Raw genomic sequence first — 15753 nt, forward strand, 5'->3', positions numbered from 1 at the left:
AACCCTTCTTCTAGTAATTCAGCCTAAAATTGTACTAACATATTTTTATATATACTACAATGATTAATTCTTGCGCTGCTTACAATTCAATTAGGATTCTGAGATCTTTTTCATGTGCATTAATATTACATTTTATCCCGTGCTATGGTTGTACATTTTATTTATTTATGTTTAAATAAAGCATAAATTTAGAGAGCCTTGGTGGCGCAGCAGACTAAAGTGCTGTTAAGTAACACCAGCTGCCTGCAATTACTGCAAGTTCAAATCTCACCAGGCTCAAGGTTGACTCAGCCTTCCATCCTTTCGAGGTAGGTAAAATGAGGACCCGGTTTGTGGGGGCAATAAACTGACTTTGTATAAAAAAGAACACCGCTTGGGGGGCCCCCCGAAAGCCCTACTAAGCAGATATATACAAAAGTATGAAGGCTATTGCTTAACGCATTGTAAGCCGCCCTGAGTCTCCGAAGAAGGGCGGCATATAAATCGAACCAATAAATAAATAAATAATGAGATTAGCTACCCAGAAATATGCTCTTCTTAACTTGCCTTCTATGTTAGCAAGTTTGCGTTTTTTATTAAGATCAGTTTTTCTGAAATCCAACATGTAAAGTTGACTATGTTTAGCTTTTACCAATAACCTAGTAAATTTTTCAGGAAATATTAAAGTAACATTCAGTTTGACATCAAAATAAACTAATTTTTCATAGGATTCACCTTCCTATGTTATCACATTCAGTGTAGCTATCTCATTCGGTGTAAATAGAAAGATACAGATAGATCTATATACGCATTATTGTTGAATAGAGCAGATGAATGCACTGAAACAAGCAAATCATACTGTAAAATCAAATCAAACTGTAAAATCAACTTAAATATATGAGATTGTATAAATGCATACCAGTTTATGATGACAATGAGACAGAGCATCAAGGATTTCATCTACTATTCGATCTGAGAGAAACGAAGCAACTGTCAGCTTTACTTCACTATGCAAAAATGGAAAATGAGAATACAAAATATGAATTTACAGTGGAAAATTTATATTACAGGTTATATTATGTATACATTGGCTAAATATCTTTGGTTCTCTAAACATGCATATAAGAATATTCAAATAACATATAGAAATTTCAAAAATAATTATCAATCTCAGAGAAGAGAAAAAGAATGTTGCATTAACTCTCATCAAATGATATCAAGGTTTAAAACACAAGGGTAATCAATGAATGTAAGATATAGCACATGATAAAACATACCCTACAACCACTTTAATAAATCTGGTGTGTTCACATTTTTTAAATTCATTTATTGAATTAAACTTATTATAGCTGCCAACTCTAACAAAAGCTAGGCAGTTTACAAAATCTAAATATATTAAGGATTAAATCCTAAATGTATTTCATTCCTCTTTTTCATAGTCATTTATTTGTACAGGAAAATGTTTTACTGCTTCATTATTATCACTCATTATTTTATGATTGCATATTATTTTACTATATAATGAGCAAACAACCTAAACTGAATTACTTGCATTTACATTAGCAATAGCATAAGTACTTCATTTTCTTGGTGAGATTCCAAGACTATTAAATTGGGAGGTGGGGGAGACACAGTTATCCATTTGTTTTAGTAGTAGTATTTAAATGAACAAAATGCCACACTATGACCACATGGTACAAATACATGCAATTTACCCAGAATTAATTATAACAACCTCTTGTTAATAATAGGAACAAGTGTTGTTTATAATTAAACTCTCATGAATCCAGTTTGACTCTTAGTGAGTAGTGAAAATATTTATTTTTTTTGTTCATTTCTTGTGCTATCATCACGTCACTATCACACCTCTCATGACCTTCAGTACTTTTTAAAAAAATCATAATTAAAAAATAAAATTATAAGCTGAACCAGAAAAAAAGCTTTTTCTTGCCTGAAAGTAAAGACGGAAACAGTTTTTAAAGTTTAGGATTGTTATATTAAGGTAATTGTTCCAGGAAGAAGTAGTTTTTTTAAACAAATTAAGTTATACACTCAGTCCATAGATGAATCTAGAAAGTAGTTTGGCTCACCTAATTTTATTAAGGATATCCACTCCAGACTGCTCCAAGAGAACATTTTTAACAAAGGTCCGAGGAATGGAAATTTTTTCAGTACATGCCTCAATCAAGTCTTGCCTTATATGTGCTTTCTTCATTGCACTTGGACACAGGTTTTCAGCTGCATCTACCATTGACTCAAGCAATGTCTGCAACAGAAAGCAATGGGAAACTTTTTTAAAAAAAAAATACAGGAACCACAGAAGCATGTGAGAGGGCGGCGGTTGTTTGTCATCTTATATCCTACCTGGTGTGCTGTGAGGGGGCACCTGGGTGGGGGGGGGGTGTTCCCCGAGGAATGGTGTGGTTTGGACCTGTTTTAACATAGTCTGTCCATGGTTGCCGTGCCTCTACCTATGGCTGAAGATGGTCACACGATTTTATACAAGAATGGATTTATGTGCTTTAAGGAATGCCCCCCATTCCTGGAAGTGGCCTACCGGCCTTGCCAAGAAATACCTCAAGGACGGGTCCTGGGATCCCGAGAGGTGGCACGAGGGCATTGGGGTTTTTAAAAGTTCGTTATACTCTTTTTAAATTCGTCTTTTAAGGGGTGGGAGGGTGTTTTGTATATGACCAGGGTGGGATTGGGGGGCAACCCACCGGGGTCGGGTCTGGCAGGGGGCTACGACTTTGGGGGTGTGGGGTTGGAGGTCAGGGAGGGGCTAGACTCCATACTGGTGAGGGCTGTTCCATCAGTACTGTGGGTGGGAGGGGCAGATATGGTGGGAGCAGGGGGCCATATCGTGTTGTGGGAGTGCACACTCGCTATCTTCGAGTGATCGCGCGCTCCGGCCCCCAATGCTCTTCTCGTTCCCTGGGTTGCTCAGACCCTCAGGGGCCAGGCCTTCGGTTGATGTTGTGTAACGCCAGGTCCGTTGTAAATAAAGCCCCCCTCATTTGTGATCTTGTGCAGGAGCGGGGTGTGGACCTGGTGGGTATTATGGAGACCTGGTTGGGTCAGGAGGGGGGGTTCTCCTCGTTGAACGGTGCCCACTAGATTTCCGCGCATTCCATTGGCCAAGGGCTCAGGGAAGGGGTGGGGGGTGGCGGTTGTTATTAAGGAAGGTCTTTGTCCGAGGGAGGCCACTGTACCTCAGATACCCAGATATGAGTCCCTCCTTGTTAAGTGGGGTTGTGGGGTGCAGATGGGCCTGCTGATTGCGTACCTGGCTCCCTGCCGTGTGGCAGCGGCCCTCCCGAGCTGCTCAACATAATAGCCGGAGTGGCGGTTGATACCCCCAGACTTATGGTCATGGGGGATTTCAATCTGCCATCTGTCGGTGAAACATCAGAGGCAGCTCGGGAGTTCATGGCTTCCATGACGGCCATGGACCTGACCCAGTTAGTTCATGGCCCTACCCACACGGGGGGGACACACTCTGGACTTGTGTTTTGTCTCAGGTCAGTGGTTGAATGATCTAGAAATAGGGGATATAGTTATTGAACCCTTGCCATGGTCAGATCACTCCTTCCTTCGACTTGACTTTCATACTGCTACACCTCGCCGCAGGGAGGCGGAACCGACAAGGTAGTTTCGTCCCAGGCGCCTGATGGATCTGAATAGGTTCCAGATGGAGCTTAGGCCATTCCCTGAGGCTCTGGCTCACGACTTGACTGAAGACCTGGTGGCCACCTGGGATAGGGCGGCCGCTGGAGCTTTGGATCACGTTGTGCCTTTGTGGCCTCTGACCCGGTGCCGATTCCATTTGGCTCCCTGGTTTTCCAAGGAGCTGAGGGAGATGAAACGCCAGAAAAACCGCCTGGAGAGCGATTGAAGGGCCAGCTGCTCCGAATCCGACCGGACACTGGTGAGGTCATATATTAAGACCTACCTAGTGGCAATAAGAGCAGCAAAATCGAACTATTTTTCCGCTCTTATTGCGTCTGCAAATGTGCCAGTCGCCCTGTTTAGGGTGACCTGCTCCCTCCTTCATCTGGGAGCGCGGGAAGACCCCTTGCAGGGTAGGGCTGAGGATTTTGTACAATATCTGCATGACAAAATCGCTCAGATTCGGGAAGGCTTGGACTCTGATTGGGTGGGTTCAGGTGGGATGATGGAGGCGGATCTTGACAGTGTTATCTGGGAGGAGTTTGACCCGGTGACTCCCGAGGATGTGGACAGGATTCTAGGTAGGCTCAGCGCTGCCACATGTTTATTGGACCTGTGTCCCTCCTGGTTGGTGCTGGCCTCCCGGGAGGTGACACGAGGCTGCCTCCAGAAGATTATTAACGCTTCTTTATGTGAGGGTTTCTTTCCTTCCGCCTTGAAAGAGGCGGTGGTGAGGCCCCTCCTCAAGAAGCCTTCTCTGGACCCGGCTATATTAGCGAACTATTGTCCTGTCTCCAACCTAGTCATTCATAACACCATGTGCACTGTGTTTTAAATCCAAAATGACAAAACAAATTATAAAGACTGTTAAGAGAATTCAATAATATCCTTTAGTTCTAAGTTTATACTCAATTTGCTTTATAAGAGTGACTTTTCTTTATGAAAATTTAGAAGTTATTCTAAAAATAGAAGGCAAAGTTATAAAGAACTGCTTATCAGATTCGTACAAAGGAGCCAGGTATGGTAGACTGAACTGCGAGACAAGATGAAATCTTAGTCTTCAAGAATATAGACCTAGAGGCCTTATTAAAATAGGCAAGATAGCACTGTTGAAAAATTGCACATGGTGTGACAGAAATTGCCCAATCACAAGCTAGGGTCAGCATAATGGGCAGCACCTGACCTGAGGTGCCTTGGACAATAAAAACTGGCATCGTAGCTTAACCATCTTGAATGGGTAAGCAGGACCCACCAGACTCCTGTAAATGGTATACAAGTTTCAATCTGTGGGTTTAGGTCTCTATGGGAATAATAAACCCATCAAAGGTTTAATTTTCAATTGTGTGTGTTTTGAAGTTACAATTCATCATATTGTCATCACATTTGAAAATCCATTGCACATTAGAGGTGACAGCTTTACAATATAAAGCTTGGTCAACTATGTGATAATCCTATTGGGACCAATATTTTTATCCTTTTTCTTTGGGGGCAGAATTTAAAGCAGTAAAAATGTGCTTTTATTATTTATCTTTCAAAGCAGGTGTGTCCAACCTGAGGCTCGTGGGCCACATGCAGCCCTGGACAGCTAGTAATGCAGCCCCACAAGATTGTAAACTTTTAACATTACATATAGTCCTTGATTTACAACTGCAATTCAGCCCAAAATTTCTGTTGCTAAGCGAGACAGTAGTTGTGAGTTTTACCCCATTTTATGATCTTTCTTGCCATAGTTGTTAAGTGAATCACTTCAGTTGTTAACATGGTTAAGTGACTCTGCTTGTCAGAAAGTCACAAAGATTATCACATGACCTTGAGATACTGCAACTGTTGTAAATATGACTCAGTTGTCAAGTGTCTGAATTTTGATGTGACCATGAGGATGCTGCAACGGTTGTAAGTGTGAAAAACAGTCATAAGTCACTTTTTCAGTGTCATTGTAACTTCAAATAGTCACTAAATGAATGGTTGTAACTTGAGAACTACTTGTATTTATATAAATTACATGATTTATATAAATTAACTATATTATATATTTTATATGCAAGACAATTCCTCTTCACTCAATGGGCCTCAAGTAAGCCAAGAGGTTGGACAACCATGTTTTAAAGGGAAAAAACGTTTTTGTTGAGTGAGAGACTGGGGTCAAAGAAGAAAAATAGGTGTGTTAAACTACCAGAATCTTAAGACATCTTGTTCTCTTTAGTTTTTGTTTGTTTGTTTTTTATTAAATTGTAAATAAATTGTGCTGCCAAATTTCTGTGGTATAATCTTGGAGCAGCAAAGTTGGTTATGATGTTCTGTATTTAGCCTACAGGTTACCCACGACAGGTAAAGGAAAACTAAGTTGGTTCCCTTCCTCTTTGGAATGTTTCCCACATTTCATTTTAGGATAACATTTTTTAGTCATTAATACCTTGAGTTGATCATCAACAACCTTTGTAACTTCCCCAGCCATAGATTCTAGGATCTCCTGAATTGGATTGGATAATGAACCATTTGCTCCTGCCCATGAAGCTCCACCAAGATGATACAGGTTTGGTAATAACTGTAAAAAATACATATAAAAGAGCTACTATTAATATCTACCATGGTTTAACTGAATAAGCATAGATTTAATGTACTTGTTTAAATTCTGAAAACTTTAGAGGTAGAAGTTTTAATAGTATTACTTATTCTAATGGCATTGGACCCTAGCATTATAAATATCTGCAATCTCTTACTGTTTTGGAATTCTTAGCATCCTTCATAAGTCTTTCAGCTGCTTTCAGATCCTCTTGTATTGTGTCAATTCCACAATTTCTTAAAGAGTTGAGATGATCTTGTACTTTGACACATATTCTGTCTATCATCTACACAAGAATAAAATTGGAAAGGAAAGAAATACTTACACACATAGAAAAAGAAGATAAAACTAACAGATAAAATAAATAAATCTCTTATATAGCCTTGGGAGATTGCACTTTCAAATATATAACCTCACGTATTTCTGAGGTTCTGACTTCTTTCTACTAGTTCTTGTTATTCATTACGGAGAAATATTACAGTGCCTATTTCTTGAAATATATAACATGATTCCCTCATGATTCCTCCCATTTCCATAGAGTTGAGGGTCTTCTGGCAGTGGAGAGAAGGTTACCTGGGGAAATCTGTAAGAATTGCCTTTATCCTATGTTATTTATGGGATGCCTTTTCAAAATGCAAATCTCTTCTGTGAATGGAAGGGCACCTCTGAATTCAACCACTGAAAATTTTATTAATCATAAAAGAGTAAACAACTGGTACCTGTTGTGTTGTGCTAGTAACTATGCCCTGCTGTAGTCTGTATGCTTGCTCCTGTAGATATTTTCTGGTCTCATGATTTCGAAGCAAATAATTTTCTATCTAAGAGCAGAAATTAAAGTCAGATACAAGCCTGGATTTTAAAAATTAAGTGAGAAAAGCATGTTAATATAGAAATAGTGCTTAACCATAAAATCATATGCTTGCACAATAAAAAGTAGATTCCGCTGAATTCAGTGACTCTGATTTCAAGGTCATCAGTATTGGACTACAGTCTTACTTTTTCTTCAAGGACTAAAACTCAATTCTTGGTATATTATCTTATGTTAATTGAAATCAATGCAACCGATATTATGTAACACTTATTTCAGATTAATTATCAAAACTTAATTATATCAACAAAAAAGTTACTATTTTCTACAAAGAATACACAGTGATCTGCTTAATGCTAGAATCTTCTGAGGAATTTAGCAAGATCAAAGCAAAAAATCTCAGTGAATAGTTTACTGTCATAATATTTCCCATACAGAAGTTATATCTCATATTCTAAGCAACTCCAAATAACCCTTTATTGATATCAGTTAGCACATAAAATATTTTAATGCTAAAGGGTATATAGCATGTGTTTATAATTTTGTCACTGCTTCTATTCTCACCTTCCATGCCTTATTTAGAAGAAACATGTCTCCATATCATGGTGATTCTTCATTATCTGTTCCTAAGTGTAGGTGAGTGTGGGCTTCAGCAAGACAATTCGAGAATTTGCTTCAGCAGTCATGAAAACCCAACTTTGTTTTCATTTATCCACTTCAATTTATATGTAGGAGATGATCAGGCTGAATCCGAGGGAGGGGTCAAACACATCATAAACCACGAGTCTCTGCGCGCCCACATGAGATTGAAGCCCCGCCTACCTTGAATGCCTTTCTTATCTCCACTCATTTCCCTTGCCTGTTAGTTGGTCAGATTCTTGTAGAGAGCTCAAGCTTGCAATAAATATTTATACTCATTTGAACTGCCTGAATCTCCTGATTTCCCCGGCGCTTGACATATATCAATAAATGTAGGAAATACCTTTTGAAGTGCCTCTTCTGTTTTCTCAGGGTTTGTTTTAAGTGCTTGTGAAGCATCATTCACAGGTATAGGCATGAATCTTAAGGTATAATTCCTTTTAAAAAATAGAAACAAAAAGATTAGATGCCCAAAAGAAATAATTACTTAGCATGTTCTTATATGTATTCTTATCCTTTTGCTGTATATGTGTACACATGATAATCAGCTTGTGTTTTATCTTCTGTCACATTAAAATACAACTGAATCAATGTTACAATGAAATGTTGTAAACTTATAAATTAATGCTCCATTTAGATATCTTTATAAACTTTCCTTTGTCTTTCATGCAAGAATCTCCCCCAAATTTAAGTTCAGAATCACAGTTCTCTGAGAGAGATTGGCTTGAGAGACAATGGCCTGAGGTCACCCAGTGCGTCCATGATTGACTTTGGACCGGAATTTGAATCTTCCCAGTCCAAATTCAATACTGGCTCTGATTGTAGTACTACTGAAATATGCTACAGCTTTACCACTAAACTATTTAACCTGAGAAAAATAAATATAATTGTAGCCATTAGGCTTTTAATAAAAGTATAATCTGAAAGTGAAATTTCTGAAAAATATTTAAAAATGGAGGTAATTTAAAACTATGATTCATCCATTTTAAATATGCAAAAGTTAAATTCAACTAGTTATAGACTAGTTGATTTTTTTGCAGTCCTAACTTGAAAATGCACCCTTGTTTAAATAAGACTCGATATAAGCTGCTGAAGGAATAGCTGCCCAATCAATACACTCTTGGAAAGTGCCTTTTGAACATTTCCATCATAGCACTCAAGTGTATTTCTCAGTATATATTTGATGCATTTTGCTCTGGCAATATAACGATCAATAGATCATATTTTATTGAATAAAGTAACTAACATGAGATGGCAATTCCCTTTGTTTTCTTTACACTGTTGTACAGATGTCTATAAGAAGAATACAGTTTTAAAAACCCAATATCAGTGATTTTGATATTACAAATGAAATGGTTATGTTTCTTATTTGCTGTTAGGAATTGGTTAGGTTATTTCTACAGATAATGCTTCTTATTTTAAGAACAGAATAATGAGAAATGTACATAATTTTGCTGGGATATATGTCAAAGAAGAATATGTTTTAATTAAAGTTAAATCTATATTGTATGAAAGGCAGCCATTTATTCCAACATTGATAGTGGGCGACAGTTTCTCAGTTTAGCACTTTAATAAAACAAATGAGTTCCAGTAATGACGCTAATACTAGAAGTGAACAATACGGACTATAACTAGAGCTGTCATCTTCATAAAATCATAGCTACCAACATTTCCGCTTTCTGTCATTCATTCTCAGCTCCTTTTTTTATTTATCTTGGCAGGTCAAAGGAAAAGATCAAGATTTGAAACGGGATGCTAATGAGCTTTTTCTCTCAACAAGATGTATGTTGTCAGACTGTAAAGTGATTTTCCCCCCTCTTAAATCAGCCACTGTCCTCTGTAGATTAAATGCTTTGATAAATAAACTGGGACTAGATTTTAATTTTAATTTCACAAGGTTGGCAAATTTATTTGAGGATTAAAAATGTTATTTATTGATACAGGCAGTTCTGCATCAATAAGTAATATTTTTAATAACAATAATTGGTACCAGAATATATGTTGCTAAGCAATATGGTTGTAACATATGATGTCACATGACCGCATCACTAAATGACAGTTATCCTGTTAGTCATCACTGCCGAGCCGCTCCTGGTTTGATCCCCCCACAAACCTTGAGCCTGGGTAAGGTAAGGGACTGCATCCTCTTGAACTCCCTCCTGCTCACTTATCTCCCCCTTATCTCTATCCTTTTGGCCACCCTGCACAGTGGCACTCCTAGGCAGTGGTGGTATCTGGCTGAAGTAGAGGCCATTATCCAAACAACGCAGCACAAAGTCCAAGCCGCCTTATGTTCTGCCAACTCTGCTGTCCCCAGCCAACCTTCACTGTCTTCTTTCTCCTACTGCTGGTGAGTCTGGTCCGATGTGAGGCAGCTGTTGGTTATGCCAGGCCTTTTTTCTGAGGCTGCACCTATGCTTCTCCAAATGGCATGTGACCTTCTTGTGAGATTCCGGAAGGTGTCAGAAGCCTTCAGTAGCATGCTAGAAGGTTGTTCACCATTTGGAAAAGGGCACATGTGGCCTCTGCCTTATGTAGGGCCAGGCTGAGTGTGCCTCATAAATAGCAGGAGGAGGAAGACAGCAAAAGGTCTTCTAGGTGGCAATTTCATAACATGAATTATCAGGGGTTCAAACTACTCTATCTACATTTGAGGGAATTCTAACAGACAGCCACACAGAGCTTACTTTTCCAGTGCCACGGCTATATCCTGGAATCCCTGAGCAGTGATGTTGTTTTTGTCCCATATAACAGTTCTGTATGAAAACAGAAATTATGGATTGACTGATGAAAATATTGAAAACAACATACATGCATTAAAGTTACACAAGTATTTTCAACATCTGAGTTGGGAGAAATATTGCAATAAAAAGTAAAATATTTTTTTTTCTAATGAAAGCATAATATTGAGTTAAAATAAAGAGGCAACAAAAAATTCCAAAAGTAATAAAAACCAATAAGGATCATTATCATTATAAACATCTCTGCAAACCAAAGAGATGCCAAAAAAATAATAATACTGGCTTAAAATTAAGCAGTGTTTGATCCTGGTGTGCCTCAATAGGAAAAGCTTTCTACAGAGCTCAAAAAGCTCCTGAACTTAGAAAATACTTGATGGGCTTCATTTGATGAGAGGATGCCAGGTGTCTTTTCTCATGATAAATAATGTACTGAGATCACACAAACAGGAGCAGTCCTTCACTCATTCATTCCCCAAACATAAACCTGCTCAAATGATTATTGGTAATGGTGTCCAGAATTAAATTAGTTGCTACATAGGGGATAGGCACAAATAATTCCCCAATTCATTGTTTTCTTATATATAGGAAAACAGAGGAGTAAAAAATGCCCAGGGTTTAAAACTTTTCGATGTTGGTCTACTCAAATTTACCTTAACTAAGGGCTTTTTCTCCTCCGACAATCCAAATAAAATTATGAGACCATGATTGCAAAAACAATCCACAGTAGACCTTTTGAATGGAAGGGGGAATGGAAACTGAAAGGAGTTGCTAAGCACTAAATCACCATTTATTTTTTTCAAACTGGAGTATCCTGTGCACTGTTTCAACTAGCAATTAGAAAACAAGCACAAGGTTTTGACAAGAATCTGGATTCTTGGAATATGAATTAACTAGAAGTTAAAGTGCTGCATTTTAAAAAAGCAATTATATTGATTTCATGGCTGTTTTATGTGTTATTTTATTGCTGAGAAAGCCTTAGGACTCTATATAAGCAGAAAAGCAGGATATATATATTGAGTGGTAATGATGATAATTATGGTAATATAGATATTCAATACCTGAGTTTGGTGTTTATCTGAAGAGCTTTTGCAAGCATCTTTGCACTCATGTCGCCCATAGCATTTCCACTAATATCAATTTTTGTAAGGGATGTATTGCTGCCCAATGCATTGATAATGATAGTAATCTCTGTTTTCAGTTTAGAATCTGCTAGAGAGAGAGACTGCAAAGGCTGGGAAATAAGCAGATAACATAACTTTTAAAAATCTCTTTTCAAAATCTCAGATTAATTGAAAATAGAATCCAATTAGATGTGCATGAAATCCCCAATAATGTCCAACAAATAATATAAAAATAAAATACAGAACAAGTCAAGAAAAAAATGGTCATTATAATATTGTGTTATATTATCTTAACACATATAAAACACAAACCTGATTAACTTGATGAATTGCAGTGTGTTCCAAAAATATTTGTCATAATAAATATGTCACATTTAAATTATTATGGGACTTTTAAAATAATTAAGAACACCTTTATCTTGAAGTTAGCAGACTTACTCTTATAGGCAGCTTGTATGTCTACATTGTTCAACTCCAATTATGAAAGGATTGCAACAACAGAAGTCTCATTTGCAAGCTTTATGAATGAATGAACACAGATCAAAAGGAACAAATATAACTCCTCTTTATTTAGGTCTGAAAATAACTCATTAACCATTCTTTTAAAAACAGGTTTAAATGCTGCAGTCTTCCTCTTATTCCCAAGCCATAGCCTGAGGCCTTGTAACTTTTATTTTTCTAATCTGGTGTTTTAATAGTGGCTGCATTTTTCTCCAAAGCAAGCACTGCTGTTAGCAAAATTTCCATGGTTTTGGCAACAACCAAGCTGATTCATAAAAGGCTTGAATCTACCCAGTTACAAGCCGCCGCCTCTTTTCTAGTTGCTGATTTTCTTCTATGACTATTTTAGTCTGTGTTATTGTAATAGGAGGAAAGGCACAGCAGCATCTAATTGTATATCACTAGACAAAGAATTAGACCACAACTTGTCTAAAGTGATGGTTGCCAGAGGCCTGAGAGAAAGGCTGCCTCAGAAAGACACTGGACTATTGTTTCTTCTAGCATTGCTGTCTCCTGTAGTGACCTACTTGTCAAACACTGGTTGATGTGCAGGGTTATATGTATGTATGTATGTATGTATGTATGTATGTATGTATGTATGTATGCATGCCTTTATTATTTTTATAAACAGCTGGTGAACATATCCAATACCCCTTCCTCCTCCTATTTTCCTCAGAACAACCTGTGGGGTGAGTTGGGCTGAGAGAGAGTGGCTGGCTCAAGTCACCCAGGCACAAAGCGAAATAAAACTCACAGTCTCCAGGTTTGTAATCTAGTGCCTTAACCACTTGACCAAACCTGCTTTTCTGAAACCCTCTGGAGAATGGAGAGGGCATTTGTTGCCTCACAGGTATTTATTAGACAAATAAAGGTCTCCTAATAAAGCTGTACCATGGCTGCAAGAAATACACAGTAGTTGTCTAAAGTGACCTGCCTGATGCAGGTTTGACAGGCAGGTTGCACCAAAATTGCAAGAACATTACTTATATTTAAAGATCCTGACACATGGCTATACCCACTGCTTTAGTTGGCTATCAAAAACGGTGTCCTCCCCAATTGTAGCCCCAATCCATGAGCAATTGGAAGGTACTTTTTCACTGTCACAGAAATCTAGCAATCATTGCATCTTAATCTGTTACGACATTACCACTAACTTCCTCATTAGAGGTAGAATAAAAACCTGCTATGAATACAAAGCAAATTTAAAAATTATGCTGGTAATAATGTTTCATGGATTGAAGGAAAGCATACTAGACTGGCTGCCTAGATGTGTTTTAAATGTGGCAGGACACACTGCTTATTGCGTAATAACAAATGTCTAAAAATCCAGTGCAAATACTGAAAAGTGCAACAGTAGTAAAGAGGGATTCCTTTTCCCCCCAACATCACATGCCATAGTGATAGAACTAAATTGGCACCTAATTAAAACAAAACAAAACAAGGATTGTTGTAGGGTTTTTTTGATAGCTTAAAGAAAGAATACTACATCTTGCTGTCTCCATGCAACCTTTAAGTCAGTTATTAGAAAGCAACTTGGAACATTATGCAAATTAGAAACCCAGTGGACTGCAACTGTATAATTGAAATGCCTATACTTGATACAGAAATGCAAACATTGTAGTTTAAATGACAGCAACATTCGTTTGCCTAATCTCTAAGTGCTTCTTTGTACATAATTTAGAAAGGGTTAGCTTCAGATTACTATGATATTTGGGAATGGTAGCAGTTTAACTGAGATGCTTCCAAAATAAAGTAATAAGAGGTTCCTCTTTCAATGAGTTCAGCAGAACATGTTTACTGTACATGGCAAAGCACATTTAAACATTAAAAAAAACATCAGTAGAAAATGTAGACTTCACTCTCATTGTGATCAGTTTTGATTTCCACTCCATATTAAATAGATCTTCCAATATGTGCTCTTTTTTCTACAATCCTGCATGTCTATTTTTAACAAGTTTTTTCTGCTTCTATATATCTCTGGACAGTAATGCTGACTGATCCACATTTGCTATCCTGAAAGATCACAGTATTCTCTATTATCTGGTTCTCTTTCCCCAACAGGATTAGTTACCCTGGTCACCTACAGGTTAATTCAGTTTAAATCATATTAGGTATTTACTTGGGCTTTGAACATATCCTCTGATTGTATTGATTTGATAAATTAGAGAAGACTGCTAGAAGTTAAAAATGACTGTTTCTGGGGAAGAACTAAAATCAAAATCAGTATACTACACATCTAAATAAACATGATTTGGGTTAGGAATATTACTGCTTAAAAAATTAACAAATGAACACGGATATTACTGGTATAGATGCAGCACATGGCTGGAGGAAAAATGTAGCATTTCAGGATAAATGGACTCCACCACAACGTTTGGATTATATCTACCTAATAATAATAAAACTGCCTCTCATATCAAATCTTTAAAGGCTCTTCACAAGACAGCTATATGCACATTATTGTTCAAATTAATGCAGAATAATCTTTTAATTTATTCAAGATTATATGTCATAGTTGAGGGGTACCTAGCAGTATCTGTATCAGAGTAAATTAAAATTAAATCCCTCAACTTCCTACTGTAGAGTTATGTGAAGGTAATGAAACTCTAAACTGTACAGTAACATGAAGATTACAAAAAATACAAATTTGTCAATGAGGCTTTTAACTGCCCTTATCCTTTATCGTTTTCTAAGCAAATCAACCTCCCCATGCCACTCATGTATCCTGCTCCCTCTTTTTCCAGTTGGTATCAATGATTTTATTTGTTAATGACTTTATCCGCTATGATTGATTTTAATGTTTTTAATGCTTAATGTTTTTTATGCCGTAAGCTGCCTAGAGTTGTTGGATATGAGATGGGCAGCAAATTAATTTCATAAATAAATAAATATGTCCATTTTTAGTTGTTTTTAGTTGTGATAGTTTCCAGGTACTTCAATATTTGGGGAACTTTTTCAATGCACATTTATTAAGAAATAACTTGTTTTCATTCAATATATTTTATCAGAGAATAGTTACAGAACAGTGACAGACATTCTTAGTTTCTAAAGATCTCTTTATCTTTGCTTTGAAAATCCATGAAAGTAAACACTCCAGCTTCTCTCAACATTCCCTACTTGCGTTTGCAATGAGGGAGACAGGGTGTGTGTGTGTGTGTGTGTGTGTGTGTGTGTGTGTGTGTGTCCTATCTTTTTAAAAAAATAAATAACTCAAACATGGCGAACACACATAATTCTCCATCCTCCTCATCTGCATTGGCTCAAATAATTTTATCATAAACTAAATCTTGTGTGACATGTATTTTGATTATCAGCAATCAGAGACTAAATAACAAAATTTTTCTCACATCAGGCAAATAATACCATTTAATGACAACAAATAAACAAACTCAGAAAATGAAGTATTGGTTGATGTTGCAAGTTAAAAGGAATATTTAAACATTATTTTCTATTAAACTTCAAAGACTGTTATGCTGTATTTCATAAAATGAAATATAGACCCTTAAAATTTTATATGTTAAAATAATAACTTTTAGAACAGCTGATTTCTATTTTTTATATAAATTTGAAATGGTAAATTCATATGAGCAATATTTTCACATAATTTGATAGTTTAATAAAACTCAGTGATATGCTATGATTCCTTAGATGACATTAAATAATAAAAAATACTTACTGAATCTTCATCTTGAATCATTTGTACTAAATTATCAAGTACAGGAGACAGATTTC

At 36.9% G+C, this 15753-nt stretch overlaps 1 protein-coding gene across 1 annotated transcript in view; it reads right to left on the reverse strand.

Annotated features, from left to right (window-relative positions):
• CARMIL1 (capping protein regulator and myosin 1 linker 1) overlaps window positions 1-15753 on the reverse strand; it is a 130287-nt gene that overhangs the window by 27015 nt on the left and 87519 nt on the right. The window contains exons 20-28 of the mRNA XM_070942459.1: window positions 15698-15752; window positions 11458-11630; window positions 10346-10414; window positions 8002-8095; window positions 6931-7029; window positions 6369-6497; window positions 6062-6193; window positions 2070-2245; window positions 899-986 (exon numbers count right to left, since the gene is read on the reverse strand). Coding sequence (XP_070798560.1) covers window positions 899-986; window positions 2070-2245; window positions 6062-6193; window positions 6369-6497; window positions 6931-7029; window positions 8002-8095; window positions 10346-10414; window positions 11458-11630; window positions 15698-15752 — 1015 coding nt within the window. The remainder of the gene's footprint in view (window positions 1-898; window positions 987-2069; window positions 2246-6061; window positions 6194-6368; window positions 6498-6930; window positions 7030-8001; window positions 8096-10345; window positions 10415-11457; window positions 11631-15697; window position 15753) is intronic.

The sequence above is a fragment of the Pituophis catenifer genome, unplaced genomic scaffold (genome assembly GCF_029215685.1).
Source record: "Pituophis catenifer annectens isolate HBS135680 unplaced genomic scaffold, rPitCat1.0.hap2 SCAF_3, whole genome shotgun sequence".
Lineage (NCBI taxonomy): Eukaryota > Metazoa > Chordata > Lepidosauria > Squamata > Colubridae > Pituophis > Pituophis catenifer.